Source organism: Tachypleus tridentatus, chromosome 11, assembly GCF_004210375.1.
Source record: "Tachypleus tridentatus isolate NWPU-2018 chromosome 11, ASM421037v1, whole genome shotgun sequence".
Taxonomy (NCBI): Eukaryota; Metazoa; Arthropoda; class Merostomata; order Xiphosura; family Limulidae; genus Tachypleus; species Tachypleus tridentatus.
Genome location: NC_134835.1, coordinates 95,656,281 through 95,680,389, shown reverse-complemented (window position 1 = coordinate 95,680,389; position 24,109 = coordinate 95,656,281). Strand labels below are relative to the sequence as shown.

At 32.6% G+C, this 24,109-nt stretch overlaps 1 protein-coding gene across 7 annotated transcripts in view; it reads right to left on the bottom strand.

Moving 5' to 3' along the window:
* LOC143232829 (uncharacterized) overlaps positions 1–24,109 on the bottom strand; it is a 115,210-nt gene that overhangs the window by 73,635 nt on the left and 17,466 nt on the right. For all 7 annotated transcript variants that reach the window (XR_013017807.1, XR_013017806.1, XR_013017805.1 and 4 more), the window contains exons 2-3: positions 5,840–6,016; positions 2,547–2,587 (exon numbers count right to left, since the gene is read on the bottom strand). Coding sequence is in view for 4 of the 7 variants with exons in the window: in XM_076468749.1 (XP_076324864.1) it covers positions 2,547–2,587; positions 5,840–6,016 (218 nt within the window). In the remaining 3 variants the exon portion in view is untranslated. The remainder of the gene's footprint in view (positions 1–2,546; positions 2,588–5,839; positions 6,017–24,109) is intronic.

Sequence of the window (24,109 nt, the reverse complement as noted above, 5' to 3'; positions counted from 1 at the left end):
AAATAATAATGCAAATGAAATAGACTGTATAGAATTATGGAAGTGTGCAGAGCTAATAACATATGTATAAGATGTGATGTATGGAAGAGAAGCAGTAAGACAAATTATAGATAATCCTAAAATAACAAAGACCATGCGAAGCCTAAACAAATGGTATAGGAGAAAAGATACAATTAAGACTAATTGATAACCTAAACTGGACTATTTAACAAAATGTTTGTTATGGAACCCAAATAACTATAGATAATAATATGAACAATAAAATTAATCAAAAACTATAACAACGTAACATCTCATCTGTCCAAAGTTAGTGGACTGTATTTCAAACATGTGGGCTTCCAAATTTGAGGTGAAGTTCAACAAAAGTCAGTTCACTGGACAATCAATCTCCCAATAAAGTAAAACTGAAAATCTTCCAGAGATCCATAACCTGAAGCTTGTGTAAATGTGCTAACAGAGTATATAAATGATGCAAAAGAATAACCAAACACAAATATGTTGGCAATAACAAATAAAGGTTTTTGTGATGAAGTAATAAGTTCTATAAAATAATTCCACTACAAAATAATTTAAGTTACAAAATATCACAAAAAGAACCCAAGACTGAACTTGTTGTTCCATAACTTAAAACAAAGATATGGAAAAAAAAATTAAAACAAAACACTTAAAGATAGTACAAACTAAATGTTGTAACACAAGTACTGGCAAATGAGAAGTACAGCAGAATTGAATACAGGGACATCAAGAGTGTGTGTCACACTCTCATTGGTTTGTTGTATATGTGTGTGTCACACTCTCATTGGTTTGTTGTATATGTGTGTGTCACACTCTCATTGGTTTGTTGTATGATATGTGTGTGTCACACTCATTGGTTTGTTGTATGATATGTGTGTGTCACACTCTCATTGGTTTGTTGTATGATAATTTGCAGGTGACACATATTGGAATTAGTCAATTCCAGATGGGTGGATATTTCAAGGCTTGTGGCATGGTCAAAAAATTCTGCAAATAGAGAGCAATACTAAACAAGACTAGCTACTTATGTGAAAAGTGGCAGTGCCCCATATGAGAATTACTGACTTTCCTAGCCACTAATTTTGAAGAAAAATAAGCCCTTGATGCTCTCAAGATATTTTATAAATCTACATTTCACCCAATTTACATAACAAATATTTTTGGTCTTGCACAGATGAAAAATTTCTTTCTTTCTTCTGTTGACAGCAGTGAGAGATATCTATCAAATTTAACTGGCATAAAAGCAAGGAAAATGAGTGTGAGCAAAACCATTAGTGTGGAAGAACTAATTACTTTAAGTCAAAAGCAGAAAGGTATTTATGGATTACCTTCATGAAGTATTATAGCTTTTCTCATCCTCAGCCTATGTTCACCTCAAAGAGACTTTAGCATGCACAAATGTATGTACTTTAGAAGTTGCAAAAAACTTATTTCTGAGCAGAGCAGGCATGCTGTTAAACACAGCACAGAATTTAAAGATTTTGGTCAGAATATTTCAAATATTACCCACTTTAAACATTTGACTTTAAAGTTGGAAAGTGAGCCTGAAACTTCTCTTGAAAGAAGAGAAACTTGTTTTTTGTTTAAAGGCACATATCAAATGTTATTACGATCAATTATAACTTGATGGAGAATATTCAATTAATAATTAATCAGCTGAAGTGTAGTATCAACACAAAATCACAACTACCATGTATTATTAATAACTGATGTTAATAATGGAAGAATAGGTGAAAAGTGTTATTTTACAAAATTATAACACAATTACTAATTTATTCAATTGAGTAATGTAAATGTTTCATTACTTTTATAATGTATGAAGTTCTCTTATCATTATTAATAAGGTTATTATCCAACTTTACACAATGAAGTTGTAATGATATTGAACTACTAGTTAATTATTGTTAATTACTTTATTTTGAAACAGGATTTAAAGTACTTAAAAATAATAAAATTTCTACAGTCATTCTACAGTCAAATTTTAGAAAGTCATTACTGCTACAGGTAGTACTAGTTGTAATATTTTCAACACGTTACCTTATTTTTAAATTAATGGAAGATGAAGCACTATGTAACATCAGCAACTTACCAAGAAAATTACATTAGTAGATAATATTGTTTTCTTAAATGCTTAGAAAAAGCAGCAAATACCAGTAAATTGTACATTAAATTTCTTTTGTAAATTTTTAGTAAACAGACAAAAAGTCAAAAACTGCACTATAATATCACTTCAGTGTCAGATAAAAGTAAACATTTATACTTGCAACTCAGTCTGAATAAAGATCTGTGTTGTTAATAATAACTGGATGATGTTCTGTAAACACATGCATTCAGAATGGAAATTACAAAGGCATTTTAAGCTGCATCAGTTTTGCTACAAATACTCTGAAAATTACTTCACCTACATAATTTAAATCAAACCTGCTAAGACAAATAAATATTTATCTTTCTGAAATGAAAAAAAATCCCAAAGCAATTTTAATATCTGCATAAAATTCAACAAATGAAAAAAAAATATCTAGCTTACTCACCTCTTAGCTCTCCTCTTCATTGCCAAGTTCAGTTTATTTCCCTATTTTAAGAAAAAACTCAAATTTTTACTTAAGTTGGAAACAAATACCTAATTAATGGAACTGTGCATCACTTTTCTTAAATCAATTTAATATCGATTAATATCAACTTATAATCACAATAGATTATCTACCTACATAGATAGAAAATAAAATGAGCCCAATAGGTCAAAACATTGTTCTCTCCTTATCAATAAAAGTGTTAATACCCATACCAGCCGTTCTGAGATGCATTTTTATTTCAAGTGAGTTTCTCATCATCGAGAATGATCACAATTCATTAAATATACTGTTCTTAGTTATAAAATTGCAATAGATTGTTTATTTCTTTGGTACTCTTGTTGTTAACAATATGCTTGGTTGTATATTCATGGGGTTTTGTATTTTTCATTAAACTAAAAAAGAACTAAAGAACTAGTTTCAAGAACTAAAAAGTGATACAGACTATTGTATGATAATAGACCTGTATTAATAAAAAGCAAAACAAATTACCACCACCAAACTCATAATTTTGATAAAGTAACACAATTATAACTGTCAGGTTATTACCAAAATAAGGGGGGAAGAACTATATACAAACTTCACGATTATGTTATGATACTGGTTGACTGATCTCAAACAAACTTGACATGCACTCTAAGTTAAAAGTTAAGGCCTCAGGGTGCCACATAGGGATAAGTGTTCGAAGCTAGTCCCCTATGCCACTCCGAACCCTTAGAGTGGCATAGAGGCACCCTCACTGACATCCAGTGTGGGGTGTGTCACTTAACCAATCTTATAACTATTATAAAAAATTAGGAAATAAATATAAATTATGTTTTTTCATGCTAGAATGACTACATATTATAACACAAAAACAAATGTTTAGTCTAAGCAGCTTAAGTCTCTTAACGCTATACATTTATATATATATATTTTTTTTATACTGATCTTCCAGTCATGCCTAGCTAACATTACATAACCTGCACTGACATAGTGCTCATGCACTCATGTCACATATCCAATAATACAAAACTGACCTTTAGTCTTTTGTGTCTTGGTTGTGTTGTAGTGGACTAGTATTTTGTAATATACAGTCACATTTCAATTATTATACATTACATATATGCATATAGATTATTTCTATTCAGAAGTAAATTACTAAACTTATTTTTCTTAAAATACATAACAATAAATCAAAAATTAAGCAAACAATTATGTCTTCTTGTTATGGCCTTTGACTTAGTTGTTGATGGATGTTTTAAAATTTTGTCCATGGTGGATGTGAAACAAATTTTTGTGTAAGTTTTATATACACACACACACACACACACACACATATATTTGAAGAACAAAATCATAAATAACTATACTGACACTACAGAATTCCAATATAATTTGTTAAACTTAGTAACTAAGCTATATTTAGGTCTATAAAAAGTATGAAACTTTGAGCAAGCTGAAGACACAACTTACCTCATGGAAATCTTAGATTGAAAGAATGTGGTAGCCTTTTCACAGATTAAAATGGCTGAGAAAACCACTAGGGGGACATTCTGAGCTGTTAATTAGTTATTAATGTTATATATTGTAGTAAGAGTATATAAGAGTCCATTTCTAAAAATAGAAAGTGTTGAACAGGTCCACTTTGTTTGTTTCAATACATAAGGCATATTCTAACAAAATAAAAAGATACAAGGTTCTTATTTTGTATTCTAGGTTGTCAATATTGGTAATTTGAGTTCCTAATTTGTGCGAAACTATACATTTAGTATTTTGATTTCACAAACATCTAATTTTAGCCCTTAAACAGCAGGAATGTTGTAGGTAGCAGCATCAGTTGATGATGGCTGCCATTTAAGGGTTAAACAGTGCTGCATTCAACACACCATGTGACTCACTAATATCTCCAACAAAGATAATTGCTTGCTTTACTGCTCTATATTTTAAGAAAAATAAGTTTAATAATTTATTTTTAAATAGTAATAATTCATATACATATATGTATAATGATTGAAATGTGACTGTATGTTACAAAACTAGTCCACTAAAACACAGCCAAGACAGAGAAGATTGAAGATCAGTTTTGTATTACTGGATACATGATATGAGTGCACTAGCACTGTGTCAATGTAAGTTATGTAATGTAGCTAGGTGTAACTGGAAAGTTAATATAAAAAAACCAGTAAATACACTTATAAATATATAATGATATGAGACTTAAGCTACTTAGACTAAACATTTGTATTTTTGTTATAATATGTAGTCATTCTAATATGAAAACAGCATAATTTATACTTATTTTATAATTTTCTTATGATAGTTATGAGATTAAGTGACAACCCCCATATGGTTAGAATATAGAAAACAACAAAAGATAGTCTTACTGAAAACAAACGTTTGAAATGTAATTAAGAGGTTTTAGAGATTATGATATTTCTAGGAAGAAGAATAGTGTTTTAAGTCATAACATAAAACAACTTTATACTCACTCTAGCAATGAAACAAACAATATTTTTTACAAAAACATTTCATTAAAAATCTATTGTTTTTGTACAAAATACCTGTAACCTGTTATAATATGTAGTCATTCTAATATGAAAACAGCATAATTTATACTTATTTTATAATTTTCTTATGATAGTTATGAGATTAAGTGACAACCCCCATATGGTTAGAATATAGAAAACAACAAAAGATAGTCTTACTGAAAACAAACGTTTGAAATGTAATTAAGAGGTTTTAGAGATTATGATATTTCTAGGAAGAAGAATAGTGTTTTAAGTCATAACATAAAACAACTTTATACTCACTCTAGCAATGAAACAAACAATATTTTTTACAAAAACATTTCATTAAAAATCTATTGTTTTTGTACAAAATACCTGTAATCTTTACTAAAAGTCTACTTAGTGCAAGTTATAGTGCAAGTACTTAAAGTAAGTAAGTAAGTAAGTAAGCTCAAAGGAAAAGGATTAAACTGTAGAACCTAGAAATAACACTATGAAACTATAATCCAGAATTTTCAGTTCAACTTGAGTTTTCATCAACCAAAATCAATCTAGAAAAACATATTTATTGCAACTGGAAATGTAAAACATCTGGAACCACTAATAATACCCTAAAAATAAATCCTACTCACTGGAAAATTTCATTACTGGTAAAAAGGATATTGTACTAACTTTTCTTTATTTTGGACATTTGATACTTTTTGTTTTTATCAATGTTTTTAATGCAAATTTTTATGAATTCAAATAATAAAAATATTTACATACTTTTGAACCACCTCGGGGAAAACCAAGTCGAACTTTTGAATCCCTCAACAGACTAGCTACACGATTTCTTTGAATCTTGAATATTCTCCAAGCCTGTGCTGTACCGCTTTCTTTTGCTACTTTTTGAAGTTCATATTTCTTTCGAATTTCTTTCCAGATTTCTGGTGTAATCCATGGCTGAAAGATTAAGAAACACAAAGTTCATTTCTTATACACTCTTAATGTATGTACATAATTCATGCCAAATTTTGTAAACATACAATTATATTGATTAAATGTTAAATTCATGCTCTACTAAGAAACCAATCATTCTAAAAGTCTATAAAAATTCTTACACAATGTTAAACTGGGTAAGTTAAATTAACTGATATACATGATTACACATAAGCAATGACTATATCAATTAATGAAAATTACAATTACTTCCATAGGTCCTATTTTAGTCAGAAAGGTATTTTACTGACTTGTAATCAGGTTACCTTGTAATCCTATTTTGAAAAGTGGGCATGGGTAAGAGCATGTAGTGCAACACTAAAGTGCCAGCCAGGCATGGAAATGGAGTGAGCATGACTATGGATGAGGAAGAACTGGAATAAGGTGGAGAGAAGTGGGGGAGACATCCTGTTGTATTGAGAAAGGTGAGATGTTAAAGACAAGGTCACTCAATAACCAGCAATGGTGGAAACAACTGATTCCTGCCGAACAACGAAGTAAAAGGAATGGAGATGTCCAATGGTAGGAGGATCAGGATGTAGGTGGAAACAAATGGACTGATGTGAAAAGCCACACCCATTAGCAAAATAATGTAAAATGGAGATGAAAAGATTACCAAATTGGAAAGTCTGGTTCAAAGGGCAATGAACTGAACAAATCCAAATGAGAAAGTTGAAGGACAAAATCCCTTGACAGAAAGCAGACAAAAGATGTTGAAGCAAATGAATGTGTGATTGGTATAGTGGCATAGAAACCAACCAAGTTTATGCCAAACAAAGGGGAGTACCACTAAAAGGACATCATAATGAGTGTCTTTAATCAAGGCCACAACCCAAGATAAAAGATGGAAAGGTTGGGCGAGTACAAGACCAGACTTGGGCAGAAAGCAGCAAAAGTCAGAACCAAAGAATGAAAAACAGATTATCAGAAGAGATTCAGCATAAAATGGAGATGGTTGGCAAGGTAATAATGAGGGGAGTGCTCTAGAGCATCCCCCGTGGAATGGGTGGAAAAGAGACAATTCTGTAGGCAGATCATAGTCCAGCCAAGATATGCAGTCCACAATCCATTAAGAATTAGCCCAGGGTTTGAAATAAAGGGATTCTGGGTTGGAATACCCCCTTGACAGTTAATATAGAGAAAGCTGAGAAGTTGTTGAGATAGAACATAATGAAATAATCCAATAGGTGTGGTCAAAAGAGTATCATATCCATGTAGTTTGAGAACATGGATATGGAAATAAAAATCATCTTTAGCCTATGTGCCAAATATAAAGCTGTCATTCAGAAATCTCCCCAAAAAGTTATTAGTCACTGACAAAGAAGTGTAGATTTGGGTTGGGTGGAGGTAATGGAACACTGATGGTGATACTGGATTTGTCCAACTGACCATAGGAATACCAAAGTAGAGAAAAAGACAGGAGAATCACTGAGGTCAAAATGTACAGGGACCAACTTATGACATAGATCTGTGCATGACTCAAAGAGATAAGTAGTTCCTATGAAGCCATGATATACAAATATGAAATATCTCAATTAGAATGAGTAGAATAAGTACAAATCCTGATGACTATAAGTTCCATATCTCACAGGCAGATGGGAGAAAGGCAGATCCTAGATAAGAACAAGTTGAAAAACATTCCCTCATTTAATACGGTACTAAGGAAATGGTGGAAACAAGATGAAGTCTGAAAGCAAAAGGGTAAGGAAATTGGAGAGAAAGTCTGGAAAAGAGCTCATAGAAGGGAAGAAAAAAGTCCAACTCAGGGTGGAAAAGTATCCCCAGTCAACAATCCAGTAACAAACAGGCAAGTGAGCAAGAAATGGTTGAAGAGGAACAAGCACAGTGGAGAAGTAAATGGAACTACAAACACCTGTAAAATTCTTATGGACATGGTGTAGTGGTTCACACTTGAGTGCTGAGAGGAGAGGAAAAGATGCATTGTAAAAAATCAAGCAAAGGATGAAACTGACACCAAATACTTCTCACTCCCTTTCCCCACAGGCAAGAGCAGTTCCATTGTGTGAATCACAAGAGAGGGCACAGAACAATTAAAATTGAGGAAATAAGGATAAGATAGACAGGGAGGGCAAGGATTGTGGTTGTGAAAATGTAAATGCTCCAGGAATGGTAAAAAGAGATAAGTTGGGGTTATGGTTTATAAGTGAAAAACAAGAAGATATTATGACACAGAAGAAAAAAAGAATGGTGCATACATGAGAAATAAAGTCCTGAAAATGGGAGAAAGTTTAAGGTTTTTTTTCAATACAGACAGAAGTTTCTGAAATATAATCAGATGAAAAAAAAATATATTTTTCCTATCCATTATCCTCACAAAATGAGAGGAAGGAACATCTAAAAAAGTGACTGGAGCTTAAGGTCCTGACTGCATAAGAGATGCCACTACCCTATTCACAATGGCCACCACATCATCTCCAGGGAACATGCCTCTATATTTAATAATTGTTACATAACCTGTGTTTGGAAATTTGTCACTGATACAAATAGAAGATGATGTTACATGAAATAGTGTGTTCATAGTTTGAAGAAAGCAAGAAATTAAGTTCTCTGAACATTGCAAATCTTAAGTTGAGAAAGAAAAAAACATGTCTGATATGTTCAGGGCTCAGCAAAAGAATGAAAATTAACGAGTGATTAAACCATATAATGAGTTACTGCACAGGAAGGCTGTGTCACCATCCTACTGGTAGAAGGCTTTTGCTGCATAAGAACATTATTATGCAGTAGTTCAATTCTGGAGAAAACTTGTAAGAATAGGTTGGAGTTGCCCAAAGGCTAGTAGCATGCAAATCTCTATATACATTTGGACGATAGCTTACTGTGAGAGGTATGTATTATCTTGAAACTGCTGACTAGTTATCTTTTTTCTAAGTACATACTATGCTTTGAGGAGCACTATACTAATTGATTAATTAAATGTAATCAATTAATGGAGCCACCAATCAATAGGTTGGTAAATCCTACTATTGCACAGCTCTATAAAATACTCAAAAATACATTAATATAAATATAGTTTTTTACAAATAATGTATGCATTTTTATAGTTTAAATACAAAGCATATACAAAACAAAAAAATAATTACAATTTTGGGACACAAGGTAAAGCATGCTACTCCAAATTAACGTTAGCTTCATAACAGCATTAAAAACTTTGTTCAATTATTTTCTGCAAATTTATTCTCAGCTTTCTTAACAATGTTAAAAATTATGAAATTCTATCACAATAGTAAATTCAGATTTTGGTTAGTATGGCTAGATATTTCTCCAAGATTTGAAAATGCACTATTTCATCCTAAAGAAAAGACAGCTAAATGTATAGTTCAGTATATCCCATGGTGCACTGAGAAGAATAAAGTTGATAAAAGACATGTTTTTAAGTGGACAGGACTTAATTCTAATAGCTGATTTTCAATCATATGCAGGTATTTATCTTGTTTGTTTTTGAATTTTGCGCAAAGCTAATCGAGGGCTATCTATGCTAGCCGTCCCTAATTTTGTAGTTTAAGACTAGAGGGATGGCAACTAGTCATCACCACCCACTGCCAACTCTTGGTCTACTCTTTTACCAATGAATAGTGGGATAGACCATAACATTATAATGCCCCTGAAAGGGCAAGCATGTTTGGTGCGATGGGGATCCAAACCCGCAACCCTTAGATTACGAGTTGAACTCCTTAACCCACCTGGCCATACCGGGCTAAGGTATTTATGTAAGTTGTACTTGTGATTATGAACTCAAAATTTGTTAACTTTTTACTAATTAAAAAAAATATCTCTATATACAGACAGTTTCAATAATCTTTTTAGGAACAGTGAAACTGACTAATTTAGTGAAAATGAAATAGGTTTACTTATTATTCAGTATTATAGATTAAAGTATTGAAGAAATGAGCACAAAATTTCCAATACATCGTCAATCTTGTTTCTTCATACTAAGTAAAATTACAACAATGATCAAATTTACATCTAATATTTTAGTGCTTATTATGAACTAAGATGTGCAAAAAATATAACTATTCTGATTTAAGTTCACACATAATTGAGAGTTTAACGTTTAAAAGTTTTCTATCTTGATTCATGTCACTGAAATACATAATATAATGAACTACACTTTTCACAGCAAGAAATAAATAACTCTTTTCACAACATACAGTAATAAAAATGAAAATTTTCAATAACAGATGGAAATTAGTTACATCTTACATACTGACTATTTATTTGGTAGTTACTGCATCTTCATTAAGGCCAATTAATGCTCTTACTTGATAAATGACAATAAAAAGTTTACAATAATTCAAGGAAACATTTGGAAATTGATTACTGGTATTGTGTAATTAACATTAAAAGTGACTATAAATGTATATATTGTACCTCTGTTTCAAGTTTAAATTTTAAATTATTCAAAAAAGATAATGTAGGAGTATACATCTTCATTTAATATCATGAATGTATGATGTATTAAGAACTTGCTTGGAAGATTTATATCTCACTTATAATAAAATAGGCAAAATAAGTTAGATATAACCAAAGAAAACATCTATGTCACAAGTACACCTTTATGACTTTTTTAAAACATATTAATCGGTACAACTGATGCACATGATTTTACATGTACATTCATACTTTAATCAAGAAAAATTAATAATTATTCATATATATCCTGTTGTTTATTTTTTATCTTTACTTCAATTTTGTAATTAATATAGTGTACATACAAGTTAGATGTACTAAAAAATTAAAGGGATAACATTTTACAATAAAATTGTCCTTAAGCCAAACAAACATTAGAACTGAAATAAAAGTTTACTTCAGATTCAGTTTATTTACTGAAAAGGATCCAATGCATATATCAGTTTACTATATATAGTCAAAACCATAAGAACTTAAAAAGGCTCAAATCTGAAGTATACAGAGTTAGGATCTAACTGAATTAACTTGTCAAATTTGGCAAAAAATGTTGTTACATATTGGACAAGAGAATATCCATGTCTGACAAAATTATCTGAAGTATGTTTCAATAAATGTATAAACTTTCTTTCATATTTTATATCAGTATGTCATAGCATTTGTTTGTCTAAGTGCTCTTTCTGTAGGACTTTATAATTCTTACTGCGCTCATATTATGTCAATATTTTGTTAAACTACCACTCACAAGGTACAAGCCACTGTACATGGGAGGTTGATTTTTTGTAAACTTGGTATTAGGAGTCTCACCACACACATTAATAAGTTTTTTAGTGCAGTTAAATCTAATATCAGGTGAATGATGATAGTTTGATTAAACAAAACACTATATAAAATTCTAGCTTCACAATTAATGTTTTAATTTCAACAACAACAAAAAATCACCACAAATGTAGAATAACTACACCAAAAAGGCAAAAGAAAAAATACATATTCACAAATAGTTCAGTTTTTAAGGTGATAAACCTTTTTCTAAAGGTTAATTTTTACATGTGACATGTATTTCATGAGAAAATGTTTTTACAGCTCATTGTAATAAGTCAAGGTAAGGACTAAATATATTTGTTCAATTAAATCTACATTTGAAGTCCATGAAATTAATTTCACAATCCATGTCTTCTCTCTTGAAAGTGTGTTATCAGTCTCTTTGTACTTGCATTAATTGTTCTTTAAACTATACATAATCACAGAAAAAACAAATCAATACAATTCAATCTAGCTAATTATTTTTACAATTTTTATTTTACCTGCAGTGTTTGTATTTGTTTAATGTATTCATTTTAAGCACATTAATTTTCTATGAAAACATATTTACCTGCACTGTTATTCCTAACTTTGCATATTTTTTTTGGAATTATTTAAAGACCATTAATACAGTTGTAAGGTACCCAAATAAAGTTTATACATGTACCAATATATTTCATAATAAACTAATTTTAAGATGTGTGTCAAAGGAGATTCTTTTAATTAGAAGTTTTGAATGTGACAAAAAAATTTCATAATAGCATATGTATATAAATTATAATCCATGTAGGCTAACACAGTCGTTACAAGAATTTAATACAATATAACAGCAATCTATATGCATTGGTAACTAAGGGTGGGTAAACACAACAGAAAATACAAGAATTACAAGCTTTATTTATCTCAGAAAGGCTGGTATGGGTATTAACACTTTTACTGACAATGAGAAATAATGTTTTGACCTTCCTAGGTCATCATCAGGTCATCCTCTTTCTTAACACTTTATCAATAAAATTGTTAATACTCATAACAGCCATTCCAAGATACATTTTCATTTCAATGGGTTTCTCATCATCGAGGGTTACTAGCTTTATGATTAACATTTTCAAACTGTTTTTGCACACACAGGCTTAAAAGGGTTTTGAAGTCTTAAAATTAAGTAGAAAACTGATTACTTTGAGAATTTTTTTAGAAAAGAAATAAATCCTTATTTTGCAACTACTTGTAATTTTTTTTAAAAAATTGATAATAGAACTTAGCTGTAACAAGTTCACTTACTGTGGTTTCAATTAGAAAATATTTGTTACCCAAAGGTAAAATCAAATGAGCAATGAAAAGTCCTACACTTTTACATACTGTAGTTAATATACAGGGTGGCCCATAAGTCCCTACCCATCCATATATTTTATGTATCCAGTGTATCTGTATGCTGTCCCTCATTCTCGCTGCATAATATTATGTGACACCATGTTTTGTGAGACATTTACCTCAACATAGCAGGAGTTATTGTTCCAAATGCCATGGTAACAGCTGCCTTCAACCCATCATTAGTATTACTGAATATAAATAATAGCATATGGATGGGTAGGGACTTACAGGCCACCCTGTACATTTGATGTAAAGCAGCACAAGCTACAGATTTTAATCATGTCATGATAACACTAGGTTGGATATCTGTGATCTTTTCAACTTCTATATAACAACACGTGTGTGTGTGTGTGTGTCTATGCTATATATATTTCAGCATATAATTTTACATTTTTTGTATATTTCCTTCCAGGCTATACTTACACAAAGCATATTATTAAACTCTAGCTTTTCACACAAAAAGCCATCAATATTTGGCAAGGATATAAATCCTAGCTTCAACGTGAATATCATAACACTTGCAAATATTTCTGGCAATTTTTATTTTCTCTACAAAAATCCAATCATGGAGTTGTAAGTGTAACAGTCCCAACTATCCACAGTGGAAAATAGGATACCTAACATGTCATAATAATCACATCAGGGCAATAATCTTGGTGATTTTTTATTATATGTAATGATACTAACATTCTATTTACCATTAACATACTTAAGAAAAATAGTTGCTGTTCAGTATTATGAGCCAGCTGCTTTACAAGCAATTTTTGTTCCAAATTTCTTTTTGAACTCATGGTATTTATCCCTGATTTTCTCCTTTCTATTCTAAGTAATGTTTTGTTTTCCTTTCTAGTCCCCCCCCCTTTTTTTTTAAAGAAACATACCTATTTTGAATTAACAGAAGTGAAAAAAAAAAGTTTTAGGCATATTGGTTTCTAATATTTCACTACATTTTGGCATATAAACTGTGATACTCATTATTATGTATTCACTCCAAAAACATGTTGTCTACTAAACTTGCTTATTTAACAGCACATCAGAAATTATTAGATATGAAATATATATTATTAATATATATTAATAATTTTCTACATCAAAAGTGTATTTCCAATAATATTTATGTCCTCTTACACTATAGCTTTATTTTAATGAAAGTTTCTCTTTGCACCTAAACATTGGTATTAAGCTTACTCCACTTGCTCCAGCTTTTATACCCAATTATATTGCCCAAAGCAAGTTAAGTCTTGTGATTTTCTCAAACTGCATCAATGCAGCCCTTATCCCAGATCAATGTACAAGCTCCCTATTACTACTTCCTATTTCCATTGAGATGGTCCAAACTAGCAGACCTGAAACCAGCTATTTTGTGAGGAGGAAAGGTGAGATAGGGTGAAAGGAGGTAATAAAAATGTATGGGAAAATGTTAACTTCCTAAGCCTACTTACTTCCACAAGATTCACACAGAAAGAACATGCATGTGAAAATGAAATACAGTAATAGCATACTAGTGAGATCTACACTATTTATGGTGCAGGTATGCTCTTTAGCCTAACAACATCTAATCTAATTCCGAGGCAACCACAGAGGCAAAACCTCAACACTGTTAAAAGAATATAGTTTCATCCAGGATCCAACCAATCAGACAAGGTCCAATATCTTGTCACTGGAACCATATGGCTCTGGACCCAAATCAATATTAAAGGACTTATTTAGTAGCATTGAATAATTGGAACCCAATCAGAAAGTTACAGAATGTTGCCACATCGAGCCGTTGGAATTACAAAGATAAAGCAGGCAACACAAAAGTAAATAAACTCTCTCTTCAACCTGAAGAAGTGCAAAATGTAAGAAACTGAACTCAGAATTTAGGCTATGGCAAACCTCATTTAACCTGAAGAAAGAGAATTACCCAGCCTATTATTATAAACCAAAACCCTAACTCCACAACTTGAAAGGCAAGGCAATATCTCCTGCCTCTGGAATTATGAGGAAGGTGTTAAACAAACTAAGTCCAACCAATGGAACAGAAATTGATGCCCTGCTTGTGGAATTACTAAAAGTCAAAGATTCTCTTCCACAATAATCAAAATGAAAGAATAACCAAAAAGAAGGGCCATACTCAACTCAACCAGATAGCAAATATTTATTGCTGAGCTAGATATATGAGAATCTCCTGTGTAGGCGATCATGCTCCTACCATACATTTGGCAAAACCAACCAAGGTTAATGGTAGAAGAGTGCCCAACATTTCACTTTTCTCCTTAAGTTGAGTGACAAGTTCAAGCATCAATCAGGAGGAATATGCCTCTGCCCACAAATCCAGTGACTGAAAACTTGGAGTGGAAAGAACTTTCACACATCTACTAAGATATATGGGATGTTCACATAGGAGAGTCCTGAAAAACAATGTTCTGCAGACAGTGCAATAGGTGAATTATGTTTCCATTTTGAAAAGCTAACTGATCCTGATTTATTCAATCAAGGTTTCAGCAGGGATGGGCAAAATACCTTTATACTTTCCTGATGATAATCCATGAGTGATAGTCTAGTAATGTGTATAACTGTGTAGTACCCATAAAGTGCACAAGGTGGTTTTATAGAACCTCTCATCTCCACAGAGTTTGTTGCTACAAGGAACATTTATTTTGGTCAGCTAGTGCAAATTGGTCAAAAAGCATACATGAAAAGGCAATACCCACCACTGAGAGGGATCCAAATTAAAATGATGAAAGAATACCTGCATGAGAATAGAAATGAACACAAAAGAAATGAAGTCATTCATCTCTTGACAAACTAGCCAGGACGTGAAGGTAGTAACAAACATTCTAATGAGCAACCACCAAATCTATATAATAATATACTTGAATGTCTGTTGCAAAAGTGAAATGTGTGCACATGCATAATTAGACAGTAAGGTGCACAGGGTAATGCAAAGACAACAAAAGCATTTGCACTCAGACTAAAGTCATCTTCAGTACATCTTTAAATACAGGATTTATAGAATAACAGAAGAAAATTATAATTTCAGACACCAAAATGCTATCATACTATAATTTTGCTGTCAATACCCTTTATAAGTATGTGCAGTAAGAATGTAACCCAGAAAAACAGTGCAAACACCTACCTGCATCAGAGAGCTGGAAAGTTCAACAATCAAGTCACTACAACTGCTTTATGAATAAACAGAAAAAGATAAATATAACTATTCTTTATTAACCATTTAGCACAATAACATTAAAAGCTTGAAGTTTTCAGAAAAGTCTGATATTAGGTCATAAAATAACAATTTAAGTTTACTTATAGATAGAATTAAATACAGCACAGTTTAGTCCTAAGCTAATGTAAAACACATACATGGTACACTGTTAATTTATCTCTTTATCAAAGGTAGGTCTAACATTAGTTAAAGTTTTATAAAGTAAAAACCTAAATGTAAATGGACTTATAAATATCACTGCCTATGATTACATTTTGCTTGTATTAGTGTATAAATTTTGTATTTAAAAAAATATTATTGGAATGAAGATACTAATTTGACAGCAAATATTTTGCAGGTCATTATTTGTCATGTAAGTAATGAAACTTATATGAAATGTGATCCATACAATCTCCTTCAATGGGTGATGCAACAAAGCCACCAGATATAAACATATATTGATTTTGAGGAGATAAAAATCAAAGAAGTCTTCACCCTTTCAACAAAACAGTTGGTAAGCAATACAAACCAATCAATGAACCCAACCTGTTAAACAAATAAGTCATGGGACATCTTAGGATCCCAGTGCACAGGCTTCCTAGATCAAAGCAATAGCCCAATAGTTAGCAATGGATGTTGTTACTCAGTTGCCTTCCTTCTAGTGATAGTGGCAAATAGTTTACCAAACAAACATGAGGTAAGTTTGGTGGCAATTAGACTCAAACCTTAAAATCATGACATATCCCCTGAATCAACAGGCCATGCTGATCTCAAGCTGAGCAAAGCTGAAAAAACAACAACAAACAAACTTATAACATTAAAACTGGGTTTCAATTCTACATGTAAAAATGACTGGTTTGGGTTGAGAAAATTTTTATGTAGAGGAGTGAACAATGTTTTGACCTTCTTTGGTCATCATCAGGTTCACAAAGAAAGAAAGAGGTAACTGACCGATAGCTGACCACATGTTTGAAGGGGGTTGTGTAACTGAATGTAGGAATGTAAAAGGCATGCTTAGATGTTTGATTATATTTATTAATATAGGTATAAAGGTGTTCCTTTGTTTTGGTTTATTTTGGGATTGAGATGTTGTATAAGCAAGGATTCTTTAATTTTGCATTTGTTTATGTTTGTTTATTTAGTACTTGGGTGTTTTCTTTGGTTGTGTTGTGTTTATTTGATTTGTAGTGTTCAAATCTCCCACACTAGGTAGGTGGAGGGGCTGGTGCAGACATGATTCATATAGATACTGTCTGCATAGAATAGGTGTCTACCAAGAGAAAAGTGGTACAAAATGGGGGAAACAGCACTACATCCAGAACAGGTGTACTCTTCACCTGAAACTCAGTTTCTATATCAAAAATGGAATAGAATATGAGTATTTGTCAGTATATGTCATCTCCAACCAAACAGCTGAGGTTACACAACTCAGGGTTGGAAGTAAGGAATCATGGTATCTATATCAAAGTGTGATGTGTTTTGAACCATCTAAAATCATGACTAGAAAGAAAGCAATACAGTAGTAAACAAACTTCCCCTCCACATAGAAATTCAACAGCCAACATCTTAAACTCAGAATGTTGGGATTGTATATGCCAATGCCATACTCAACCAATGAAACAGAACCCATCCAGTCTGGAATTATGAGCATTCATTCTCACACCTCAGCCAAGCTGGCAAGGAGTATTTCTCGGATGGAATCACTTCCAATTCAAAATTAGGAGTAGATAGTGAACCACCTTCCATGAACAATATACTAAACTGACTAAAGGTAAGGGCCATGCACACCCAACTAGATAGTTTTGTGTCAAATCTGAAATGAAATTATGAGTAAGTTCCCACTGAAGCTAGTGCTACTCATACTGACACCTGGAAAAACACTGAAACACTCTGGAGGAAAAGCCTCTGTCTGCCACCCCAGCAATTGGAAACCAGGAGTGGTAAGGACTCGTGAGATCCACCAGTCAAGTTTTGGGGGATGCACTAGGAAGTCCTGAGGGGAATACTCTAGAAATTGTGCAATAGATGAACCAAGATTGAAAGAGATGGGCAGAATTTCCTTTAACCTTTTGTTCACAATGAGTAACGCCACCCAGTAGGCACCAACATGATTTTATGGAACACCCCATAATACAACTTGTATTAATTATAATGCAAGTGGTTGCTACTGCAGGATTGAGAACAGAAAGCATACTTGTCTGGACAACACTTGCCAGAGTGGGATACAGTGATAAATAAAGGGACCCTGGAAATAAAAGTGTATGATTGAGGAAAATACCACTGATTAAAGTCTAACAGATGTGGTCAAAATAGCTACAGGAGTTGGTCAAATGGTCAAAAACCCTCAAAAGTGGACACTATCATATCCTGCAAAAAATGAGATGGGAAAGTATTAGTAATAGTTTACATATCAGCCTGTGGAATGTCCTCCACAGAGCAATTCAACTGGATGGCCAATGACATAGAGATATGATGAATCTGGTGAGATTTGGCATGCAAAATATTTTTCTCCTGTAACAGTAATCCAGTACAACCCATATAAATCAATTAATGAAGCCACCTTGTGAGGGTAATCAGAGACAAATCACAGGAAACAGACATATCTTAATGAATGAACAACTGGTTCCTAGTACATCAAAATAAGTTAGTATGAGTCATATAATACTTGAGAGCCATGACAGGATATAACAAATAGTTGGGATTGGAGCAGTCATAAAATTAGGAAATGGCTGGCAAATGGACTAGTGAGAAGGATCTTTCTCCTTTCCTGGCTGCCACAGTCTTGATGAAAAGATATAACAGGACAAATGTGGAATAATAAAGAGACCTATGCACATGGATTGCAAACAGCTCCAACTAATGACATCCACAAGCCAAAAAAAAACAAAAAAAACAGTTTAAAAGAAATGTGAAACAAAGAATACAAAGCTAAGAGCTCAAGTGGAGGATGAGCCAATGCGTGTAAAACAACTGTAAAATCCCAATTTAATAACTGAAAAGGTTGTTTGGGTTGAAAAATACAAAAGGGTTTTAGTAGACCTGATGAACCTTCCAATATTTAGAAAATTAAGAATGATAAATAATGATGCCTTATATAAAAGCCACTGTAGACAAAGCAAATCCCTTCTCAAATACCCAAGTCAGAAAATGAGTTATGATAAATACTTATGGATGAAAAGGGTTTAACTTCCTTTGATTATACCACTGATTATAAATATTCCATTTCCATTGTTAAACAATCATGGTTGGCCTACAAAGAGATTTAGTTAAACACAGAAAAACTTTAGAAGTTAAACCCTTATGTTGGACAAAGAACCACATAACTTCTTCCAAGCATGAAGACTGAGTTTCCAAATATCTGGGTCTGATCAAGGTTGTCTCAAAAGAGACTTCCAATGTGGAAGGGAGAGAGGTGGACCTTCCTGTTGACAGTGAAGATGCAGGAACCACTCCTGAGCTGGCCAATAAAATACAACAAAGAGAACTCAACATGGAATAGAATAAACTACAGTCAGAATCTGAGACAATTGGGGGAAAAGCACACAGATGTAAACCTGTCCAATCCAATGTTCAAGGATGAGAAATCTGAGACTAAAATAACAGCATCGAGAATTCCAATGAGTTGCAAAGGCATCAGTTGTTGTAGACTAGAAATGAGAGCAAATCCATTGAAAAACCTCACGATGTTGTATCCATTCTGTCAGAAGAATCCAACTGAATTGAGAAAAGTGACCTGCAATTATATTTAACCCTCTTGGAATGATGGAAGTAAGCTCAATAGAGAAGATCTAAGGAATGAAAGTAAGGGATTTGAGAATGTATGCCTCTGTGATGAGAAACCTGAGATACAACTGTTGAATTGTTGGAATGTATCATGATAATTTTTCCCTGCAAAAGAGACAAACCTTGAAATGTACTATGAGAAGTCTGGTAACATTAATAAGAAGGGTAGACTTTTCTTCTGTCCAAGTGCTTGGGAACTCATGACCAAGAAGATAAGACCCTGGATCTTAGGATGTGGTAGTGGAATTGGTACCTCAATATTAGTGTTGCTTTGATCAAACCTCCATTTTCAATCAATGATGTTTATCCTGAGTAATAAGACATGATGATCCAAACAATTGGGATATACTATCCATTGGTAGTGTAGTAACCACTAAAGATACCTTATTTGTGCTCATCTCATAGGAATAAAAAACTTGAGAGATGCCCATATCCCTAAAAGAGAGAAAACCATCTGTGCACTAGGAGAAGAAGACCTAAGTAAGTCTGGTGGCTTTTTCCAAAGCTTGAAGCCTAGTAGAGGTTGGTTGAGTGCAACTTAAGTGAGTATTGAAAAACATATCCAAATGGATGGGGATATTGCATCAGTAACAAAACAGACTTAATAAATGTGATATGGATGTCCACTTTTGTGGCTTCTGAAAGGAGAATCTGAAAGTGTTGTTCTGCTAATTGATAGGATGGAGTCAGAAGAAGCCAGTCCTCCACATAATGATGTGTGCACAGGCTCAAGGAATGCAGCTGATGAGCAAAAGCTCAAACAACTATAGAGAATACATAAGATGCTTATGCAAGACTAAAAGGAAGAGCTCTGAACTGTAGCACCTAACTAAATAAACTTGAGAAATATTTAGGAAGATTCTATTATGGGAATATGGAAATAAGTATTGGTGACATCAAACTTAGTCATTCAAAGCCCTGGTTCAAAGTGCCATCACAGAGTGAGAAAAGATTCTATTGTAAAGCAAGAGGATCTAAAAATTGGTTGAGTTGAAACTGATCAATGACTGAATACCAATATCCTGTCTTTTTAGGTCCCACAAATAAATGGGGATAAAATCCTGGAAGAATGGGATTGACCATCTCAACTGCCTTTTTGACTAACAACTCTCTTATGGCTTAGGAACATAACTCCACTTACCATGGATCTGTTGAAGATTAAGGGTAACAGGTTAAGTAGACAAAGGTGGAGGTGATGTAAACTGAAAGACCAACCCTGAAGCCACAACATGGAGTGCCCATGGATCTGTGGTGAAAGAACACAAAATGTTCAGGAAGTGATGTAATTGAGCTCCAACAGTCCCCCTGAACAGGACTGTCACAGATGCCATTGTCATTAATCAGTACGAGCCAAAGATCCTTGATAACATGGATGGACTCCATTACATGAACCAATAGACCTGGGAATCAAAGGATGGGATCTAGAAATGCTATGGGCCAGTACTCCCAAATCAGAGCCAGAGAGACAAGAGTCCAATGATGATAAAGAAGAATGCAAACAGATTGTATCAAATCAGGAACATAATGTCTCTGAAACTCCAGTAAATAACATGGAATGTAAAAAGGAGCTTCCTACAACAGGCAGAAAACAGTAAATGAACCCTTTCTAACAAATCATCTCTACACAGTAAATTCCAACAATGAACCAGTAGAAAAATCAAAGGAAAAAGGCAATCTAACTGAAGGTGCTGTTAGAAGTCAGCAAAATCCCCAACTTATTCTCAAGCTGTTGATAAGCTAGAGACAAAAGTTTGCTTGAAGTACAGTTGTAAGAGTAGGATGAATCCAAGAAAAATGTGATCTGTTTAAAGAGATCACAAGTTTCAATCTAGACCCCCAGGGGTCCATAAGGGGATCCACCTGTTGAGATTCTAAACAGGCATCCTCCTGGCAGTGATAAGCCAAAGTCTGCTGATCCAGTAGACATAGAAGACAAGACATAGCTATCTCATCACATAACTGAAAAGAAAATCTCCCAGCATGAATAGCAACACCAGAAGAAGTAGGAAAAATCAAGTAGTCACTTGCTGTCTTCTCTGCTAAGAAAGGAGTATAGTCAAATGCAAAAGAAGAGACCCTCAAAACCTCAAAAACCTGAGTAACCAAATGATAAAAAAGGGCTGGAGGTGGCTGCTCAAAATGATCCTTTATAGAGGCTGGCCTAGTAATGCTCAAAATGATCCTTTACAGAGGCTGGCCTAGTAAAAGAGAGAGATAGAAAAATCAAGTCTAAATTCTCACCAGTTTTCCCATGTCATTGGCAAAACTTGTCTCGGAACACCCTGGAGAGACACCATCAATCTATACATGTCTATGTATATAGAATTATTTTGTTGTTGTTGTTAAATAATGTATAAGTGCAAAATTTCTGTAGAAATACTGTGTTCAAATTCACAATATAAACAGTAAAGAATCACACCATTCTTGTTGATAGAAACCCATGCTAAATGCTTTGTCATGAAAAAGTGATTACATTATCAGGGTAAAATGCTTATATACAGTACCTAGATAGGGGGTTCATTAAAGCTGGTGGAGAAATTTGCAGATTAGAATTTGCCAAAGGCACTTAAGTGGGATATAAAAGAGTGGAGCAAGTATTCTCAATGTTTAGATGAACAAAAATATTGGAAATCAAGAAATAGCTATAGTAGATGGTATGTTTTAGAAATACAGATTAATAAAATTATATAATTATCCCACCCCACCAGAAAGGACTTACAAAATAGTGTTAGGAAAGCATGTAAGTTCAAGAAGTCTTGAAAGAAATTTTAAAAACTCTACAACTCAAGTGCTTTTGAAAGGTGGACCTTTCTTCTTTAGTTTACCCTTCTGAAAACACTCAGGTTATAGGATTTTTTTTTTCCTATCTACAAAATAGTAACAGTTGCCCAGTCTTTTAATACATGAATTGGGAAGATCAGGTTAAAAGAACACAAAAAAACCCTTCCCAAGTTTATGAGCATATGAATAAAAAAAAATTTTCTCAACAAAATGCCACAGTACTAAACCATGAACACGAGAATTAAGAAGCTCTAATAATATAATCAAACAACCTCACAAATATTATGCAAATATTTCACATAATACATTCCCTATTTTTTTACATTTATTCATTTTTCTTTTTTCTGTTCAATCAAAAATTAATACCTGTTAATACATGTGGTTTGATATGCACATGCATAAGTAACAACTATTAATTTTAAACTTTAAATGCACTATTAGACTGTTCAATATTAACTTAAATATCCAAACCTTATTACCATTAAAATCTGTGTACCTGAGAATTATCACACCAGTAATCAAAGCATTATAACTGTTCTAAAAACAAATCTTCTTTACTTTAAAGCTGTTCACTTGTTATAAAACAAAACAAAACAAAAAATGGCAATATTTCAATTACTGCATTGTTTTCATTATAATCAATTTAATTATAATTTAAACAATTAACTGATCAGTTTACATAACATCAATTAAAGTTGTCTTTCAAAATTTGTAGAGCATACTGGAGAGATTTACAAAAATGACTTTTACACTCCAGATAAATATAAAATATATTTTTTATTTACATCAAAGTTTTGCTTTTGCAACTTCTTCAGGGTTAACATACATAACTGTTTGAAAACTGTTTATCAAACAGTTATGTATGTTAACCCTGAAGAACCCACAAAGGTAAAATGTTGGTTAAAATAAAAATTATTTTATATTTATCTGGAGAGTAAGAGCCATTTTTCTTAACTTTCATCAATTGATGTATTGCTATTCAAATGTAATTGATTATACTAATTAACAGATTAAAACAACCACCTCCACAAGCAATAGTATTAATAATCATATTTACAGAATGTTACAGGTTTCATACTATTTAAATACATAATACATTTTTCATGTATAATACTGTCAGATTAAAACTGTCTTTAAAAAATAAAAATAAGAATATCAGTCTGATTTGAGAATAACTAATTAGTTAGATGTACCTCATCAATGAGGTCAACAATTAATTGATTAGCAACTTCAAGTAATTACCAGTTCTACCCTTGATGATCTTTCATTTAAGCCTTGGATCATGCAACGTAGTTCACTTTTGCATTTTTTACAAAAGAACATTCCTGAATGGGTCAGATATCTATATCTATCATTATAAGTTTGATGCAGCTCATTAGATTTACACTTACTTACATTATTCTCTCAAACATACATGAGAAAAAAAGAATGCTATTTACAACCACCATCAACACACTATATTAGTTCTGTATTTTAAATCCTTGCAAACAAATGTTAGTTTAAGAGGCTTACTACACTCTTCACTACAAAAAAATGACTTGGTTACCGAAACTTACAACAGTTCCCTGTTGTGTAAATATATTGATCACTTTCTTCATCCTTTTGTGTAAGCAACCAAAAGTTCAAATATATTGGACTGGTACCTGAATGCTAACTAAACCTACTATAGCTTTTTTTTTTCACTACTTTCATTTTTATGCTAT